General features: G+C 54.6%; 2 protein-coding genes across 2 annotated transcripts; one reads left to right on the top strand and one right to left on the bottom strand.

The window, feature by feature from the left end:
- Positions 1-6,237: 6,237 nt before the first annotated feature.
- Positions 6,238-8,463, top strand: GUCA2B (guanylate cyclase activator 2B; the record flags this gene model as incomplete). Its single annotated transcript, XM_081145194.1, has 3 exons — positions 6,238-6,327; positions 7,488-7,674; positions 8,402-8,463. The coding sequence occupies 3 exons, from the start codon at positions 6,238-6,240 to the stop codon at positions 8,461-8,463; spliced, it is 339 nt and encodes a 112-aa protein (XP_081001320.1).
- A 3,798-nt stretch (positions 8,464-12,261) lies between these two features.
- Positions 12,262-14,538, bottom strand: GUCA2A (guanylate cyclase activator 2A; the record flags this gene model as incomplete). Its single annotated transcript, XM_081144185.1, has 3 exons — positions 12,262-12,326; positions 12,635-12,830; positions 14,464-14,538. The coding sequence occupies 3 exons, from the start codon at positions 14,536-14,538 to the stop codon at positions 12,262-12,264; spliced, it is 336 nt and encodes a 111-aa protein (XP_081000311.1).
- Positions 14,539-19,850: the final 5,312 nt, after the last annotated feature.

A 19,850-nucleotide genomic window follows, 5' to 3' on the forward strand; every position in this document is an offset into this window, starting at 1 on the left:
ATTGTTCCCTCTGCCTGCAGTGCTCTCTGCCCTTCACCAGGGGGCAGCCCTGATTCACTTATTGGTGTTTAAACTCATTACCCAATCCCCAGCCCAGAAAGAGGGTGGGGAGAACTCAAAGGGGGTGCGGCTGTGCGTGTGTGTGTGTGTGTGTGTGTGTGTGTGTGTGTCAGTACAACACGAGGAGACTGGGAAACTGATCCAAAGACATAGACTGAATGAGATTCAGTTACTAATATTGGGGCACAAATTTGGTTCTAGGTTTCAATTTGATCACAGCAAGAAGAGAAACAGCCACTGGGTCACCCGCTTCTCCAGGGAAAGGCCAAACCTGCCCTTAGGAGGCTGCTGGGAAATCCGCCACCCCTTGGTTTATACAGCTCCCCATTCAGGGTCTTCCAGGTCGACTCTGCTCCTGTGTTGGGCGCAGTGTACTGATCCTTCTTTAAATGTGTCATTTCTCCACTTTACTCTTAAATTTAAAGTGATAGTTCAGAGCTGTAGCTCTAGAGCCAGACCTCCATTCTCACTGGGTCCACTTCCCCTCTTCCTCTCCTCTAGATCTCACTCCAATCGGATCTTCATACACGATTTTCCTGAAATTGATCTTATCAAAGTCACCAGCAACTTCCATGTTGCAAATGCAGGGGCAGTTTCCAGCTTTCGTCTTAGCTGGGCGGACCCAGGTGAGCATGCTCTTGTTCCTAAAACACTGTCTTCATTTGGCGTCAAAGACACAGTCTCTTTTTGGTCTCCACCCGCTGCTCCTTCCCCATCTATCTGCTTTGCTGGGTCCTCCCACTCTGTCTGACCTTCAATGTTGCAGTGCCCTGTGATGGCTCAATTTGGGGACCTCTCTTCTTCTCCATTCAGTCACTCCCTCAATTCAGTTTCAGGACTTTTAAGCATCAGATACTTCCTGATGACCGCAACATGTGCATCTGTGGCCCCCATCTCTATTCACATGTCCAACAGGCATCGCAAACTTAACACGCCCAAATTTTTGGTCCCCCTCACCTGACTGCTTTCCCATCTCACTAGATGGCAGCACCATTTGACTTGGAACAACCGTAAAGGTGTCTTGACTCCTCTCTTCATTCACCCCTTCTTTCCAAGGAAACAGAAAATCCTATGGGCTCTGACTTCAACGAACTCTAGAATCCAGCCCTTCCTCACCACCTCTATTCTGACCTCTCGTCCAAGCCATTGGCACTGCTCTGTGGGAGTGGCTTTGTCTGCTTTGTTGGTTGGTGTATCACTTGTGCCTAGAATGGTTCTCGACACATATAGGCCATAGTATATATTTTGTTGATTAAATTATAAATACCCTAGAGTTGGCTGTGTACATAAGACACAAAAAGTTTCTGTTTCCCAATAAATAAACAATTTCACAACTATAAAAATAATAACAACCCACATTTTTTGAACACTCGCCATGTGCCAGGCCCCTTACAAATGACAGGAAGATACTACATGAGATGAGTGAGGCTCAGAAAAGCAGGAAATTGTCCAAGGCCAACATCTGGTGGTTGGTGGAGTAGATCAGAGTCATTTATTCAATTTATAAAGCATTTGTTGAGCACCGCTTATGTGCCAGATATTGTTTGGGGAGGAATGAAATAGACAAATTCCTTACTCTGCTAGACTTTACATTCTACTAAGGAGAGAAATGCAAGAAGTGAAATGTACACAGGACAGGTGCTACAAGAAAGCAAGTTAAAGAAATGAGTGGAAATAAGGGAAAGTTCTTGAGGGAGGATGGTCAGGAAAGATGTCTTTGGGGGAGTGACATTTGAGCAGAGAATTGGGTAAAGTGAGGAAGTGAGCCATATAGATATGTGGGTAAAGAGCAAAGGCCCCACGATAAACAATCTTTAGCATATTTGGGTGACAGCAAGGAAGACAGTGTGGCTAGAGCCCAGAGAGTGAACAGCAGAGATTTTGGAGTTGAGGTCATAGATATGGAGGGACACCACAGGGACCTGGGAAGCCAGTGGAAGCCTTAGGGTTTTACTGAGTAAATGAGAAGCCATGAGTAGGTTTGAGCAGAGGAGAGAAATGATCTGACTTAGATTTTAATAGAATCACTGTAGCTAATGTGTGGAGAAAGGCCTGAAGAGGGCAAGAGTGGACACAAAGAGATCTGTTTGGAGCTCTCTCTTGGCCAAGCTACGGTGCCCAGTTATTTGGTCGAATATCTAGTCTAGATGTTGCTCTAAAGATGTTATTTTAGATGTGATTAACATTTTAAATCAGTAGATTTTAAGTGATTAATGTGGGCAGGCTTCATTCAATCAACTGAAGGCCTTAGGAGCAAAGACTGAGGTTTCCTAAAGAAGAGGGAATCCTGCCTGAAGACTGCAACACAGAATCCCTGCCCGAGGTTCCCGCCTGCTGGCTTCTCCTGCAGTTTCAGACGCAAGGTCACAACATCAACTCATATCTAAATGTCCAGCCTGCCAACCTGCCCTACAGATTTCAGACTTACCAGCCCCAACAATTGAGTGGGCCAATTCCTTAAAATAAATCTAGATGGGTAGAATAGATAGATGATAGACAGATAATAGACAGATAGATGATAGATATAATAGAATCGGATATTTATCTCTCTCCCTACTGGTTCTGTTTCTCTGGAGAATCCTGACTAACACAAGGCCGTTGAAATAATCCATGAGAATGAGGATCAGTGATGACGACTTGGACTTAATAGCTGTGGAAATGGTGAGATATGAGTAGAATCTAGAAATATTGTGAGGGTAGAGCTACTGGAGTTGCCTATGAATCAAATCGGGCAAGTGAAAAAAAGAGAAGCATTGAGAATGACTCCCATATTTTTGGCTGAGCAACTGGGCGAATGGTAGTACCCTCAACTAATGGGAGAGGCTGAGGAGCCAGATAAATGAGTCCACAGACGAGGGAAGTCGGGATAGGGAGTGAACAGAGCAGCTACTGATGGTATTCAAGCAAGTCCTTGAGGCTGGATAAGATCACCAGTCTTGGTGACTGTAGACAAAGGAAAGTAGCCAGAGGACTGAGCCCTGGAGCCCCTGGAACCCCTGGGGCATTCTAAGGTCTAGGAGTAAAAAAAGAAAAACCAGCTAAGAAAACCGAGATGGGCCAGTGAGACTGACAGAGAATCCAGAGAGCGTGCGTCCCGGACACCAAGTGGAGCGAGTGCTTCAGTCAGCTGTGACCAACGCTCCTGGGAGATGGTCAGTGTGGAGTCAGAGAGGCACAGGCTCTGGGGCACCGTAGTGGTGGGCATGTAACAGGAAGTCCAGGGCAGAGAAAGGAGCCACCCAAACACACACACAGGCCACCTGCCTGCCACCACTCTGGCTGAGGCTCCCACACAGAGACCAGAATCACAGTCACTTCCCACGTCCCTAAAGAAGGAAGTGTCCTGAGATATGTCATTTACAGTGGCTTGATGGCACAGCAGCAAGGTTGCTGCCTGTGGTTTTGATGGATGGTGGGTCATTCATGGAGCGATTAGAAGGCTATGGATTGAAATATGAATCTGAGTCATGTCAGGTAGATAAGAAAGTCACACCTGTTCCCAGGAAAGAGTGACACATGATGGGCCCTGGCTGGAGGGGCTGGAAGATGGAGAAGGGACAGAGACCACAGCCACAGGAGCCTCCAAACCCTACAAGTTTGTTCCTTGACCCTTGGTGTGGGGTCAATGGGGCTGAGCTTGCTCTGGTGGAAAGCGCAGGGATTTGGGGAGTCAGGCGGCCTCATGACAAATTCAAAAGCTGAAGACTGACCATCTTTTTAGAAATGAGAACCTGAGATCCCAGAGGTGACACGTTTGCTCAAGGTCATATAGCTGTCAAACCCAGCTGTGGACAGATGGCACGTCACAGGCTTTAGGACTAAGATCAGACCTGTTCCGGCTATAGGTTCAGAGATGGGGTCTGTCAGGGAGGACTCCATGGAGAGGGCGAGGCAGGGAAACCAGCGCTCACTGCGCGGCCTCCTCGGGCCAGGCGTGTGCTAGTCACCGGTCACGGGCTCCGCGGGGACGGGGTTTTTCCATCTGTCCTCACAATGGAGGTTGCTCATTGTTTCTTCTACTTACCGATGAAGAAACAGAGGCATGAAGAAGCTAAGTAATGTATCTAAGATCACACAGCTGGTAAGTCGTTTAACCACAGATCTTCTTCCCTCCAAGGCCTAGTCCCTTTTTCTATAACACCATAAGCTGAGCAGAGGCAAGAATTCCAAATATAAAACCTGCTCGCCCCTCTTACTCTCACAGTGACTATAAAAAAATAGCATACAAAGAGCCACTTTAAAATGGAGCCCGAGCTGCCATCCCGGAGGAACTGCCTTGCAGGTCTTAATGCCTCAAGCCTTTGGAAGGTTCAAACAGAGAAAAACCATCGTTGGACTGGGCCTAAAGCAACACTGTGCCCCCAAGAACTGTTTGCAAGGATAACAAGAAGCAGGTCTATGACTACCAGACGGAAAATTACAAACATCGTTTAGAATTCACATCACCAAGTTCTGTTATCTGCAGTGATAGAAACGCCTTCCTTCTGCCGATGTCACCATTCCCCTTCCTTTCCTCCTACAGACATACCCCTTGCCTTGGCCTCCTAATCAGAACATCATTTGGGCTTCTGCCTGAATCAGTGCTTCCCAAATAACTGTTCTTCAACCTCAAATAAACGCTTGTTGCCTCTCGCTTGGAAAGGCCTTTTATTTTTAGGTTAACATGACGGCGCTTACCTTGGTGGGCCTTGCGTTGCTCACTCTGACATGGAGACAGCCATTGCACCCACCCCACAGAACTGAGCAAGACTGCGCCCGTAAAATAGCATTGCACCTTGCACACCTTGCATTTCTCGGTTCGGGAAATGAGAGCTATTGCTACTGATGACTGCGTTCAGCTCCCAGGTGAGGAAGCCGGGACGAGCCCCTTAATTTCCCCTCTAAATCCCCTAAAGAGTAAGGCCTGAAGTCGGGACTCAAAGAAAGACAGGAAACACCAAGTAAATTCCGCTTTTCTCCATCTCACCTGCAGACAGGGCAGGGGGTGAGTTGCAGGCAGGCGGAACGCCTTGGTGACAGCAGGTGACACGCAGCCTGCGCAGCGGGGCGCGCTGAGGATGAGACGCTAGCCGGGCGCAGAGCGGCCCCCGCCGAGCGGAGCTTTCTGGGCTTCACTCCAACGTCACGCACGGGGCCCGCTGCGCACCAGGCTCGGCGCCCTGCAGAACCCAGGCCTGGCACGGGCACCCTTTGCAGCTGCCTGAGCAGGCGCGGTGACAACGCCTGCAGGCTCCACTCTCCCGTCCCTGACCCAGCCTCCAGCCCCAGGGCCGGCGTGGGTTACGCATTGCCTAGGGGGCAACTGTGGGCCTCAGGCCCTGCGACGGCGTGTTGCCTGGGAGAAGAGGGCGAGCTCGCGTGGGCCCACCACTCTCGCAGCAGCCTCCTCTGGTGGGTTTTACCATCCTGCCCGTTTGGTGGAAGAGGAAACTAAGGCTCAGAGTTGATGTGACTTGTCCAAGGTCGCACAGCTGCAGGCTCTGAACCCCAGTCAATCTGTCTCCAAGGCCAGGCTCTTTCCTCCGTGCTGGGTGAGGCTATTGGCTTCCAAGAGGAACAGACAGATGAGAGGAGACAAACATGGCCTGAGGATTCCCCGGCCCGGTGGGAGAGGCAGGTTGAGGGCCTGGGCTCAGACTGATCAGAAGGATGGTTCTTAAATGGAGCTGGGAAGAGGGTGTGGAAGAGACATGGATCTAGGGCACCAAGGGTTCTGTATCTGCCCACCTTGCCCCAAGCCAGCCAGTCTGTCTATATCCTTTGACCAGAGAAGAACCATGGGCTGTCCTGGGTCAAAAATCCCTGAGTCCCTGCTTTGCCATTGACTAGTGCTGTGACCTGGGGCAAGTCGCTTTAACCCTGGAGCCTCACTTCCCCTGTTTATAACGTGGTCTCCCTATCATTTCATTTGCTTAGGTACCTGGAGGAGTGAAGGAATCAGTGTGGTCCAAGGTCCCCCACGGAGCCCCACACTCAGCAGGCACTGACACACATGGGCCTCCCTGCCTTCACACCCTTCCTGAGAATGGTGTCACAAAGCCAGCCAGGTGTCAACTCCACCCCAGCTGCCCAGTTAATGAGTGACCAGGGTGCTGGAGCATGGCTTATAAAAGCTGCTACCCAGGGAAGCAGGTGGCAGCTGGGTGGATGGCTGTGGTGGGGTTCAGAGGGAGCAAGATGGGTGGCAGGACTATGTCAGGGCTCCTGTCTGGAGTGGCTGTGGTCCTCCTGGTGCTTCTGCAGAGCACACAGTCAGTCTACATCCAGGTGAGTCCTTCCAGCCAGAATGGCCTTTTACTAAAGGTTCTCATGGTAGGAGGTTGGGATGGAGAGGGGATGCTAGGAATTCATGGGGTATAGGGGGGCACAGGGCCTAGGATTCAGCCCAACACCCAGTCACAGCCCAGGGACTAGAACAGCTGCTAGGTGTGGGCAGCCAGTATGCCTATGGCCATGGTGATGGTGACAATAGCAATAATAGTAAACTGCTGTTGTTCAGCATGGCTCTCCTTGAAGGCCCATCCTGGTCAGAGATCAGCATGTGGAACAAGACATGGTGCCTGTCCTGAGATGCCCAGAGGGGGAGGGGAGACCCCTATGTGCTCCCGCAGCTCTCCAGGTTCACCACGTATGGGTTCATGGTGGAGGGGGGTAATCACCAGAAAACGTTTCCCTGGCAGGTGACTTGAGCAGACATTGCAGGTTGAGCAGGAGGTAGCCAGGCACAGGGGACACAGACTGCTGCAGACGGAGGGCACAGCATAGGAAAAGCCCGGAGAGCAGACGGCAGGGGGTCTGGGACGCCTTCCAGGTGCCTGTGAGGCTGGAAGGAGCCACAGAAGCGGGCCTGTCTGTAGTGTGGCAGGATGCGCTGGCCTCTGCACCATGGCCGGGGAGTCTGTAGCCCTGGGCGTCTCATACTCCTGGCCTCCAGGGTCCTGCAGAAGGATGCGAGAGAGCCTCACCTCCCCCTGCAGCCCTGGCCTTGGACCCTGGCTAGCTGGGGGTTTCCATCATTTTGCCATGTCGGTTCAGGGGAGGTCACCCAGTCATGGAGTATGCCCTGGGTACCAGGCATCGGGGAGGAGGGGACATGATTACCTCCATTTGTCAGATGAGGCTCAGAGTGGGAAGAGGCAGGTACCTGGTCAGGAAGAGCTGGGATTTGAACCAGGGTCTGCTGGTCTCTAAAGCCCATGCCCTGAACCACAGTGCTCCACAGCCTTGCTGTGACCTCATCTAGTAGTGACTGGGGGGCCTGTGACCCAGGGGTGTGAAGTGTCCCACACCACCTCGCGCCTCCCAGGCTGTCTTCCAGGTGTGGCCCGAACTTCCCCTGAGAACATAAAGGCTTGTGGGGTCTGAGGAACCCTGGTCTCCTAGTCTAGGCTTTGGCTCCCTCCATCTTTTCCCCCTCTTACCCGCAGTACCAGGGCTTCCAGGTCCAGCTGGACTCCGTGAAGAAACTGAGTGACCTGGAGAGGCAGTGGGGGATCAGCCCCCGCCTGCAGGCCCAGGGCCTCCTGCCCACCCCGTGCTACCACCTGGCCCTGCCGCCCGACCTCCAGCCCATCTGTGCCTCCAGAGAGGCCTCCAGCATCTTCAAGGCCTTGAGTGAGCACCCCACCCCGGGAGGCCCCTGCCCTTTCTCTTCCTCCCCACGCCCCAGCTCAGGTCCTCTCCCAGTGGCTGAGGACAGGGAGATCCAAGGAACTCAACCCCTCCCCTTCCCAGTTTTGGTACCAAAAGTCAGGCACGAGGAAGCCCCTCAGCTCCCGACAGCTGGGACCTGTTGGTCGTCCTACGTGAAAGACTTCACAGATGGGAGGGAAGGGACCCCGGGAAAGGGACCCGTGAGCAATGACTGCAATGCAGCACAATGGGGGAGCACAGTGGGGACACAGAGGAGTGGAGACTCACGTTTGTGGTGACATAAAGAGTCTGAAAGGCTTCCAAGAGGTGACAGCTAAGCTGAAATATAAGGGATGAAGCAGAGCTGGCCAGGAAAACTAGCTGGCATTTTTTGAGCACCTACTCGGTGCCAGGTCCATGTCAGTCCTTTGCCTGCATAGTCTTCACAGCCACCCTGTCAGGAGACAGAAAACTCAGGCAGAGTGTAAGAGACTTCCCCAGGCACTGTGAGGAAGGAGAGGACCTGGGACTTAAGCCCAAGGTGCTCACTTCATTTCTAAAATGTAATGCTCTTCATCTGTGACTACGATGCCGGCCCAACCTCAGGCCCTCCCCTAAGCAGGCCTTCTCCGGCCACCTGGCCGGCAGCTCCCTGGACCACAGGTGCTTCAGGTTCAGGTTCAGCTGACCAGGTTTCTCCCCTGCCCAGAGGCCATCGCCAATGACAACTGTGAGCTGTGTGAGAATGCTGCGTGTACCGGCTGCCTCTGAGACGGCCCTGGACGCCCTGAGCCAACCCTGGACACCTTGCCCCCCAACCACTGCCCTCGCAGCCCCCGCCCCCGCCCACGCTCTGGCCGTGCCCTGGCCACCTTGGCGGTTGCCACCCTCCCAGGGCCAAATCTGCTGGATCTGGCACGAAGCAGTTGGGCTCCAAGCTGGAGGAGAGTTTGGCCCCTTAGGCAGCCCCGCTGTTGAATAAAGATTCTCCACCCACACTCGGAATCCGTGTCCCTTTGTTCATCCCCAGGAGCTATGGGAGGAGCTTCTTGGGAAGCAGGGAGGGTGGTGAACAGGTTGTGGACCAGAGTTAGGAATTTCCCTGGTTTCCAGAGCCCAAGGAGTCAGTTCACTAAACTCTATTTGGCACAGAAGGGAGTGAGGCTGGGGCAGGGGGCGGGGGCGGGGGCGGGGGCGGGGCGGGGAATGAGGCACCCAAGGTCCAGAGCATTCACACCCACTAACCCCCAGGCTGAGCTCAAGGCCTCACCTGTCTGCAGAGCCAGAGCTTCTGTGCTCCTGACAGGGGGTGTGGGAAGGGGGATGGGGGAGCTTCCTCTGGTAGTTGGGACAAGCCCGGTGTCACGTCTCCCTGTGACACCGGGCCCCAGCCCTCATCACAACGCATTATCCCTTCACAGTGGCCTTCAGGGCCTCCACTCAAGGCCGGGAGCCATGCTGGGAATTCCCTGGAGCAGGGCCTTTCCCCAGCGTGGGCTCCTCCCTAGCCTCTGCCTGGGGCGGTCAGAGAGAAGGAAAGCAGGGTGCAAAGGAGCAGGGCCCTCTGAGCTCAGCTCCCCCAGGGCCAAGGCCAGGATGAATTCCCCCAGACCAGCTACCCCTCCTGGCTGCCCAGTTCTGCTCCTGAGTCCTGCAGTCCCCCAGTATGCCAAGCCACACACCCCAGAGCTTCAGCCCCTTCTCTCCCTGCCCTATAGGTCAGATTGGCTGGGGCCTTTGCAATGCCTCCTGTGTCCCCTGGGCCCCTCTCATCCCTTTACCATCACTGGAGGTGGGCCCTTAGCACACTACCGCAGACCAGGCCAGAGCTTCCTCCCTGCCCTGCTTCCCAGACCCACTACACCAGGGGAACATTGCAGTGCTGCCCTGCCGCTGCCCTTTATCCTTCCGTGGCTCCCCAGTGCCTCCTCTCAAGTCTAAACCAAGCTCATGAGCCATGTGGCCTCATCTCTACCAGTCTCTTCAGCTATTCTGGGTTCCCACCTGCCTGGGGAGGAGGCAGTGAAGGAAATTGCCACTGACTAAGCATCTTCTATGTGCCAAGCACAAGGTTGAGCCATCCACACAGAAATAATAATAACAAAATAGCCATAGGAATAATAATAGCAGCATCAACAAAGTGCTCACTTTGGGCCAGTAGAGCTCTAACAACTTTTCCGGTATCACCTCATTTAATCTTCACTCAACCACATTTTATTTAGGGGTAGAAATAAAAGCTTTAAAACAACTCACTTTTTAAAGTTCTAAAAATGGAATCTCTCCTCTCTCTTCCCATTGTGTCATCCCCACTTCACAGATGAAGAAACTGAGGAAACAGGCTAAGTGACCTGCCAAAGCTGGTCTCGCAGCTGGTAACAGGCAAAGCCAGGACTCACGCCCAGAGAGTGGGCTCCAGGGTGGGAGCATTAAATGATTCTTCTCTACCACACGTCTCATCAAATCCCCTGCATCCCTGGGAGGCAGGATCTGTTCTCATCCCCACTGTGGTTGAGGAAACCAAGTCTCAGAGAGGGGTGCATGCCCTGTAAATGGCACGCTCAGGCTCGGACTCAGCCCCTGTGCCTCCAGGGCTCCTCCCTGCCTATGTTATCGAACAGAAAGAGTTCACCCTCCAGCACTAGCAGAGCCAAACACTGAACACCAAGAATTGCAGTGGAGAAATATTGGCTATTTTATTATGAATGGTGCCACCCACAAGACAAGAAGCTAATGCTCAAAAGCCCGAACACCCAGTGGTGTGTAGGTTACAGATTATATAAGGCAAAATCACAAAACACCATGGATTAGGAGCTTTGGGTTCGTGCAGACAATGCTGATGTCTGCTCTGGAGCCCTCTGTCCATTTTCATGGAAAAGTAGCCAGGGGGTCATTCCACCTTAGGGATCAGGAGCTGAAACATAACTTAGGTCAAGATATTATCTTTAGCTTAACAGAAACCCATACCTCGTGACCCTCAGTGAAGGCTCAGAGTTGTTCCTGGCTGCCTCAGGGGGTTAGTGACTAGAAAGGGAAAGAGCTAAGGCTTACAGGGCAGGCTGTGAAGAAGCTGAATAGAAATTACACATTCTATCAGGACCCTCGGTTTCGCCCAGCTGAACCCTTCCAGTGCCTTGGACCTTCCTGCTATGTGTGTCTGCACCAACCCCACCTACTGGAATGCTCGCTGCCCCCTATCTCCACGTGGGTCTTGAAATTCCATCCATCCCATTGCAAATTCTCTAGGGCTGATGCAAATGCCTGGCCCCCCTCCCCCTTCACAAAGCCTTCCCTTACTTCTAGAACACCTTACCCTCTGAATTTTGCAGCCCAGGGAATCCTAGCACCCAACTGCCCAAGAAGGACCCAAGAAGGTTGCCTCCTCTTTCCTCCTTCCCTCTACCCCCCTCCACACCTCACCTCCTTACCCTGTCTGAACCACTCTCAGCTTGACCATGGTTCCCCTTTCTTTGGTTTGTTTCTAGCTTTTATCGAATTCTCTCGTGTTCGCATATAGCCTGAATTTTACATGCATTACACTCACACATTGGCCTGCAGCATTCCCCCTAACCTGGGAGGCAGGTGCTATTACTATCCCAGTTTTACAGAGGAGGAGACTAAGACACAGAGAGGAAAAGCAACTATCCTAACATCACACAGCACATGGAAGACCTGGGACTGGAACTGTGGCTCTTGCTTTCCCTGCTCTGTTACTCGCATGCAACCATCCATGTGGCGGGCCTCACCCACTCGGGGGCGGGGGGCTGAGAGGCTTCCCCAGGCACAGACAGCTTTATGCCTCAGGGTGGCCAGAGCTGCGCAAGGGGCGTGGGTGATAAACTGCCCAGGGAGTGCCAAGGGCAGAGTGGGCGGGGAAAGGCTTCTGAGGAGGCCCTGGGAGCGGAGCATTGGTGCCTGATGGGAGTTGACCTGGCCAGGAGCAGTGTAGAGGCGAGAGGGGCAGAGGAAATGCTGAGAGCGGTGGCTTGGGGGTGGGCCCTGGGGGGAGAGCAGGAAGCAATGCTGAAGTGGTCAGTGGGGGCCAGATCCTGAGGCACCTTGAATACTCTGGGGCTCGGGGCCAGGGTCATAGACCCCTGTGGCTCCTGTGCTCATATGTGGCTTAGGGACTTCGGTGACTCCAGGAGATGTGAAAGGAGAGCAGAGGTTCCACCTCCTCCACTGGTGGTCTGGAGATCCAGGCCCTCGGTGCCCGTGAGTGGCTTGGTAGCTTAGCAGGGAGAGTGGGGTCCTTGCGCTCAGCACACTAAGCCCTGAACTTGCGAGGGCAGGGGAGGCATTCACGAAGCTGAGTGGGTGACGAGTGGACGGAGAGGTGAAGCAATGAATGAAAGTGACACCAGGAGTGAGTACTCTGGAATCTGGTTTATTAGAGGCAGGTGGAAGAAGCCGCCGGCGGCTCGGAGGCTCGGCAGCCTGGACGGGGTCAGGGGCTGGGTCTCCCTGGGCTGCTGGCTCCTCAGTCCTCCACTGGGGGGAGGGTAGATTAAGCTGGCACGTGAGTGGGCGCATTCTGCAGGGGAGGGGCAGAAGACAGCGAGCCCTGCTGTCCTAGCATCCAGCGCAGGCAGCGTAGGCACAGAGCTCACATGTGTTCGGGTCCTCAGCGATGGCCTCTGGACAGGAGAGATGGCGCCCCATGAGAGCCAGCTTCTCTTCCCCAAAGCCCCCCCCCCTTGAGCCAGAGCTTTAGGACGTCACCCACCCAACCCCCAGGAGAAACCCAGGCCTGTCCTCTATGACCAGTTGGGTTTTCCCAGGCAGCGGTCAGAGCCAGGGCCCCCCGAAGGTGAGCCTTGCCAGTTGCAAGAGCTAAGGACAGCAGAGGGCCTCATATGAGCCACCAGTCAGAGCACATCTCCCCTTCAAGTGCCACCAATCAGGGACTTCCCAAGGCCCAGCCATGGGAGAGGAGGCTACTCACCCAGCCTCCGGAGGATCTCATGGGCATTGGGCTCCTTGCAGACAGGCTTGAGTTCTTTGGGAAACTTAGGAGAGCTACAGAGGGTGGGAACCGCAGGTCCATCAAACTGCCTTCGGCTCCAAATGCTGGGCTCCTGGAGCTCCCTGAGGCCCTTGAGCTTCTTCACTGACTCCAGATCAAAGGAGAACTTGCCATCCTGAAAGAGACATGTCCAGAGCATGAAGCCAGGTGGCAGCCTGCTCCCTGTTTCCTCCAGGACTGGCCCCTCTCAGCCCCAGTGGCTGAGTGGCATATGGGAACCAGACGCTCCACTCAGGGCAATAAGAGGTGATTAGAGCTCAGGCGTTATAACCAGACACTGGGCTTGAATCCTGGTTTTGCTCTGTCGCCATGGACAGGTCATTATACTCTGAGAGCCTTAGGTTCTGCATGTTATGAGGAATGGAGAAAATGGATGTGACTGTCAGGGACACAATAGGTGCCCAACATGTGGGAGCCATTGTGCTGATTTTTAGAGAAAGGTACAGCACTGGGACCAGGACCAGGTTCCACATGGCCATGCCCAGGCTCTTTTCACCCCTGCCTGACAGTCGTGATCACTCAGCCCCCAGGTCCAGCGTGCAGCCTAGTTGATGTATGAGAAGCAATACAAGGCCTTTCAGGGCCTGGCTGTGATAGAGAATGGAACCCCTGCTGGGTGCCAGGCTGCCTGTCATTGGCCTCCACAGCAGCCGGCACACCATTCCACCAGGACTTCCAGGATGATCATGTGGGTCCTGAGATCCAGCCTGGTGCTCTGGCTGAGTACAGGACTGCAGAGTAAGATCTGAAATTGAATCTGAGGCAGGATAGTAAGAAGCTCAGAAAATTGCTTAGCAAGTGGAATTGGGAACTGAGACAGATAGCTGAACAAACTGGTGAGCAATTCACAGCCAGACACAGAAGTCACCCAATGGGCAAAACTGGCACCAGACCTCACCCCCCAGGGTGGCCTTTTCTACCCTGGCATATCACTGGTCATATGGTTTAGACCCTCCAGCGCCCCCTCCCCCCCTTGACCTTTCCTCCCCAGAAATAACATCTAGGCCTCAGTTGTATTTCAGCTCCAGGCCCAGAAAAGCAACAAAACCAGGCTGGTGACACCAGGACCAGCTGCAATGACTAATGACCTCCTACCCTGGCTCTGACCAATCAGTGGAGACCATGACCCTGAAAGGCTACACCTGGAAAAGCTGATGAACATTCTACTGAGATCCTCCCCTAAGACCTCCCCTAAACTCCCAGCCTTTAAAAACTCTCAAAACACAGGTCCCAGCTTTTCCCTTCCCCCTCTTCTTCCCCCAGGTGTGCATCTCCTAAACTCTAAGGGACCCCATGAGACTTGCAATCAGGGGAGCAATGGGCAGCAGCAGCTCATCCTGGGCTAAACCCCTGAACCTACCTCCAAGGCCCCCTTTTCTCTGACTTCCCAGTGAGCTGATAGCACCCAGAACCCTACCTTGGCTCACTTCTTTCCTATAATGTTTCTGGAGAACCAAAGCTACCTGCCTAGTCTCCTGTTGCTTCTTCTATCCTAGGCCCTTCCTTGTTTCACTGTCCCCAGCTTTAATAAACATACTCTCAAAATCACCTGGACTCGCATTGTGAAATCTTTCCTGCACAAAGTTAAGAACCCACACACTACTGGCCGGCCTAAGGCAGACCTGCTCTCGGCCTGGTCTCCTCTCCGTTAACAAACCCAGCTCCAAAGAGGGGGTGCTCTCTCAGGACATAAGTCCTGTGCACTGGGGGCAGAGAGCCAGCTGGACCAGGGTAGGGACAGGACTTACCTGCACGGTGACTCCCTCTGCCAGGGCAGCCCAGCTTCCCAGGAGGCACAGTGCGGCGAGCAGGAAGGTGTTCATGGCAGCAGTGCCTGAGAGAGGAGTGGCTGGTGCTGGATGCCAAAGGGAAACAGTGGGACTTTTAAAGAAGGCAGGGTTACTGAGTAACCCAGGAGCCTTTGTCAGTCTCATCTGCCCACCTGTAAATTAGGCCTAATCAGTTAAGGCTCAAGACAGCCCTGGCAGATAAGAGATCAGTCCCCTCCCTGGGCACTCACTTTGACCCACAGCCAGCTGAGTCCTGCATTCATTCACCAACCACACACACTCACTGACAACTACCTTGGGCCGGGCCCTGTGCTGGGGCGGGTCTGCAGACCCAGCCCAGCCCTTGAGGAGGGTCCCAGAGAGTGGCAATGCAGGGTGATTAGGGGAGTGGGAGGGGGTCCAGGGTGGAGATTGGAGAGGGCACCTCCCCCTGCCCAAGGGTAGAGCAGTCCAGGAAGGCGTCCCAAAGGAAGTCATGCCAGTGCCCAGCTCCAGAGAATAGGTGCCCCTTAGAGAAGGGGCAGGGGGTAGAGGCCATTTCTTACAGAAGATGCTACATTTGTGACAGCCAGGAGGTGAGCTAGACCTGGTATGTCCAGGGCAGTGTGAGTGATTCAGCCTGGGGGGACGAGGGGGTTTGGAGAGGGCTTCAAATGTTGAGAAGAGGCTGTAGGCCAAAGAGCTGCTAGGTGTGTGGTCACTAAGACTTTGAGGAAGGGCTCAGCTCTGCCATCCCACAGGCCTGGGTTCAAGTCTTATCTACTGCCCAGTTTCAATGTGTGTGAACTTGGGCAAATTGTTTCCCCTCTCGGAGCCTCAGTGTCCCTTGTGTCCTGTGTGGGGACTAATAATAATTCTTGCTTCATGGAGTTATTTTTATCAATAGCAGCACCCACTTCTAGTCCCCATTGGCCTCTCTAGGGACCTATCCATTTGAGCCACAGCCTGTCCTCATTCTGTGCTGGTTCCACTGTCCTGCAGTCCTTCAGCCTCACATTGTCCTTAAATGAGCTCATTCCCTCTCCCTCCCAATTCCCTCTCCCCGTGGCTCCCCAGCCTCAGTCCTGCTGCTTCTGCCTGCTGACCATTCCCTCATGTGTGCCCTCCCCTTCTGCTCTGCCTCCCCCAACTAGCCCAGCCTAATCTCCCCCACCCTGGCTTTTCCTGCCAGGCTCACCTCCCCAACCCTTTCTGAACATGCTTCCCCACCTTTGAACATGCTGTTCCATCTGCCTGGAAGACTTTTCCTTTCTTGTCTCTAGGTAAACTCCTACTCAAACTTTAAGGCCCAGGTCAAATAACCCCCATTACATCCCCAGCTAAATAACCCCTCTCAGTCCTCATAGGACCACGTGCATTCCCCTACCAGGGATCTTGCTGAGTGAGATATCCTGGCTGTGTGTCTCTGCCCCTCTAGACTCTGACCCCCATGAAGATTGGCATAGTGTGTTCATTGTGTTCTGTTGTGAGCAGGGCCCCAGAACAGGGAGGGAGGGAGGTCCTGGGAGCTCCATGGCTCTAATCTACAAACAAACCTGGCCATAAGCCAGGAAGGGGCTGGGGGGACGGAAATCCCTGGGTGGGGAGAGTCAATATTGAAGGAGGAATTGGAGGGAGCAGAGCCTGACAAGGAGGGAACTACAAAGGGGTCCGGCCCAAGGGAGGGGCAGGAAACACCTGTTCTATCTGCCTTCCCAGGTCCCCCTTAGAGCTAGGCTGGACTTCCTCTCCTTTTTGGTGTGTGTGTGTGTGCGCACCAGTGCGTGCGAGCACTGAGGGGTGTGTGTATGTATGTGTATGCTGAGGTGTGTGTGTGCGTGCTGAGGTGTGTATATGGACACTGAGGTGTGAATGTGCATGCTGAGGGAGGGTGTGTGTGTATGCTGAGGTGTGTGTATGGATACTAAGGCGTGAATGTACATGCTGAGGGATATGTGTGTGTCTGTGTGTGCTGAGGTGTGTGTGTGGACACTGAGGTGTGAATGTGCATGCTGAGGAATGTGCATGTCTGTGTGTTTACACTGAGGTCTACCCATCCAGCCTGGCCACATGGAGGCCTGTGCTGGCTGAGAGCTGGGTGGGAGTAAGCCCCTGGGGAGAGTCGGGGGGAGATAGAGAACATTAGATTATGGACGGAGTTCAGGTGGAAAGTGAGGCTCTAGATAAGCCTAAGGGTAGAATTTGTTTGGATTGGGATGGAGGTGAGCATCGGGCACAGATCAGGAGCAGCGGAGGGTGCTACTGGGGTTGGGATTGGGGTGGGGTGGAGTTGAGCCTGGTGAAAGCCCAGTTAAGATCAGTCTTAGGTTATGGGTTGGGATTAGGGTTAAATTAGGGAAGATGTAGCAGTGGGTGATAGGAGTTCAAGTTAGGATTCAAGCTGAGGTGTGGATTAGGGTCAGGTTTAGATTGGAGCTGAGGGTGGGGATGGCGAAGTGTCACGGTTAGGTTTAGAATTGGGGGTTCGGTTAGAATTGGGTTGCTGTGGGGGTTGTAATTGACATGGAGGTTTGGGGTTAGGTTAAGGGTCCTTGATAAAGTTGAGGTTGGGTTGAAGGTGGGAGTGTGGTTCGGTTGACTGTATGAGGGGTGTTGGAACTGGGACTTAGTGTGGGGCTCCAGCTGGGTTGGGATTTGGTTTTGCAGTAAGGGTGGGGCTAGGGTGGGGCCACCATGGACTGAAGAAGCCTGTTTCTGACTGGCTTTGATTTTCAGTCTTCCCTCTCCTAAGGTGCCACAGGGTTGGGGATACAGGCAGGGGGATTTGGTTCCTGAAGCCTCTCTCTTCCTGAGTGCCCTGGCCAGGACTGACCTGGTGCACGGTGGGGGTGGAGTGGGCGTGACATAAATCCACACTGTGGGAAAGAGGAAATGGCTCCTGGGCCTCAGCCCTTTGAGCCCAGCCCTGCCCGACCCCAGCTCTGACATCCACCCTGGGAAATGGGAACAACTCCCCTTCCCTTGCCCTCCCAATTCCCCAGCCTGGCCCGTGCCCAGGTGTGAATTTAGGCCCCCCTCCCTCTCCTTCTACATGGACGCTGCCGGGCACTGGATCTTGGGGTCCTCTCAGGGCCCCAGACTTCCTGGCCATCAGGCCCACACCTGAGTTCTGACCACTGGTCCCCAGCGCCCCACACCCTTCATCAGTCCTTATTGGTAGCCAGTGGGTCTGGGGTTATTTGGGCTTCCCACCTCCAAGGCCACCTCTTCCTGCAAACTCGCACTCCTCCGTAGCCCTCTGGGCTGTGCTATCCCTACGACCCGCCTCCCCACCTGAAAACCCATTATGCCGCCCGAAACCAGAAGACACCTGGATTCAAGGCCCTTCATGAGCAGCCCCCTGCTCACCCTCAACCAGGACTCCCAGGAGCGACAGGAAGAAGGGCCCTGACCTGGGTGCTGTGGGTGAGAAACCGCCGGCTTTGGAGCCAGGAGACCCTGGGTCTTGTCCAGCTTCATCTGTGACCTTTCCAAGCCTCAGTTTCTGCATCTGAAAAATGGAGACAATAACACCTACAGTGTGAATTTCAGATTGTCTGGAAAAGTCTCCTCACCGATGCTCAGCCCCAGCCAGCCTGGGTGAGGACTGTCTGCCCCTCCTCTGGGCTCCACCGGCCTCCTACACTCTCCACTAGAAAACTTGGCAGCTGTCTGTCTTGCCTGCTGTCCTTCAGGTCCTGAAAGCAGAGCTCTGTCTTGCTCCATCGTGGCCCCAGAATTCACACAAGGCTGACGCTTAGGGGTGACCCTGAGCCCTCAGGGGATGGGAGGGCGGCGGGGTTTGTAATAAGCACATTAACAAGAGCCAAGAACGTTTGCTCGCTCTGGGCCGAGTGCTTTACTCAGGTGTGGAAGCCAGCCCCAGCCCGGCTGTCCAGCCAGCCCTCGCCCTACCCCCAGCAGCTGCTCAGGGCTCCCTGCCCCGGCCGCCCTCTGATCTTGGTGAGGAGGCAGATGCTGTGCGTTTCAGCCCCGAGGCTGTCTAACTCCTGTGTTGGGGTGATGGTAACATGGTCCCAGTGTCCACTAAGACCAGCCCCCCTAGGCCTGGCTCTACTCCCCGCAGGCTGGCGCCTCCGCTGACCCCGGTAGGAAAGGCCTGGAACCCAGCCGAGGTGAGAGCCCACGCTGACCTGTGTGACCTTGAAGAGAGTGTGGCCCACATCTCACAGCCTCTCCACCCTCCATGTAAACACATCCTGGAGGCCATCACAGCCTCTGGCTCCTCTGAAAGCCCAGCGATGCCTGCGGGAGACATTCCAACGACTGTGAATTTCCTAACAGCTCTGGGAGCACTGAAGAAACAGCTGTGGAACCCCATTCAATAGATGGGTAAACTGACGCTCAGAGGCCCAGGGAGAGGTTAGGAAACCATGACGTTCCCAAGGGCGCACTCGGAGGTGCCCTGTACGGTCAATTGGTAGCACCATGCACAAGGGCACCCAGCCAGCAGGAAGGCGGACAGGAGCATGGGGCCGCCTTCACCGAGAGGAAGGCACAGCTTCCAGACTCACTGCCCGGGGGACTTGGTGGCCGCGGCGGTCACAAAGCTGCAAACTCCGGAACAGAAGCCAGTTCTCATGAGTGCAGAAGAAACGCTTCTCCTGGGCCCAGCATCAGGGAAGGGGGAGGGGAAGTGGGCAGCACTGCCTCAGACCCCGGGGGTAGGTGGGCACCCAGGCCCTCGGAAGACGGTGCCCGATGTCACGCAGAACGTGACGGCTGAGTTAGAATCGGAAGCCTATTGGTTTAAGCCAGGCTGGGGTGCAGGGCTCCCTCCTCTCCCTGGGCCCTGGGGTGAGCAGGCTCTTCCCCTTGATGCTCCCAGGGGCAGCTGGGGAGTGGACGGAGGGTGTGTCCTGTTGTTTGCTCGGCGGTGTCACCTCACATCTCCAAGGCCTTGCCAGGATGAAGCTGTGGAGAGCTCCATTCGCCATCTGCTCCCCACCCAGCGGGCAGCAGCTCCCTCCTCCCCCCGCCCCCTGCCCCCTGCCCCCTGCCCCAGTCTGCTCTGGGCACTGGCCACGGAGACAACCTCCCACACCTGAGGGTGTCAGGGAGGGGAAGAGACACAGCTGAGCTCCCTCCACGTGCCCCAGAGCCCATAGGCCAGAAGAAGGGGAGAGCGTGGGCACAGATTCCACGCTCTGTGCAGGGCTTACCGGGAGCCAGGAGAGAGGGCCTCTCTGCAGCCAGTTTCAAGAATGCTTGACAGACAAGGTGGGGGTGGCATCTGAACTGGGCACCGAACAATGGGAAGATTTGGATCCACAGAGACGGGCCTGTAGGGCAAAGGCCTGGCTGCAGGAAGCACAGATAGGAAGGGAGGCGGATGGGCTGAAGCA

The sequence above is a fragment of the Miniopterus schreibersii genome, assembly GCF_964146895.1.
Source record: "Miniopterus schreibersii genome assembly, chromosome: 8".
In the NCBI taxonomy this organism is placed as follows: Eukaryota; Metazoa; Chordata; class Mammalia; order Chiroptera; family Miniopteridae; genus Miniopterus; species Miniopterus schreibersii.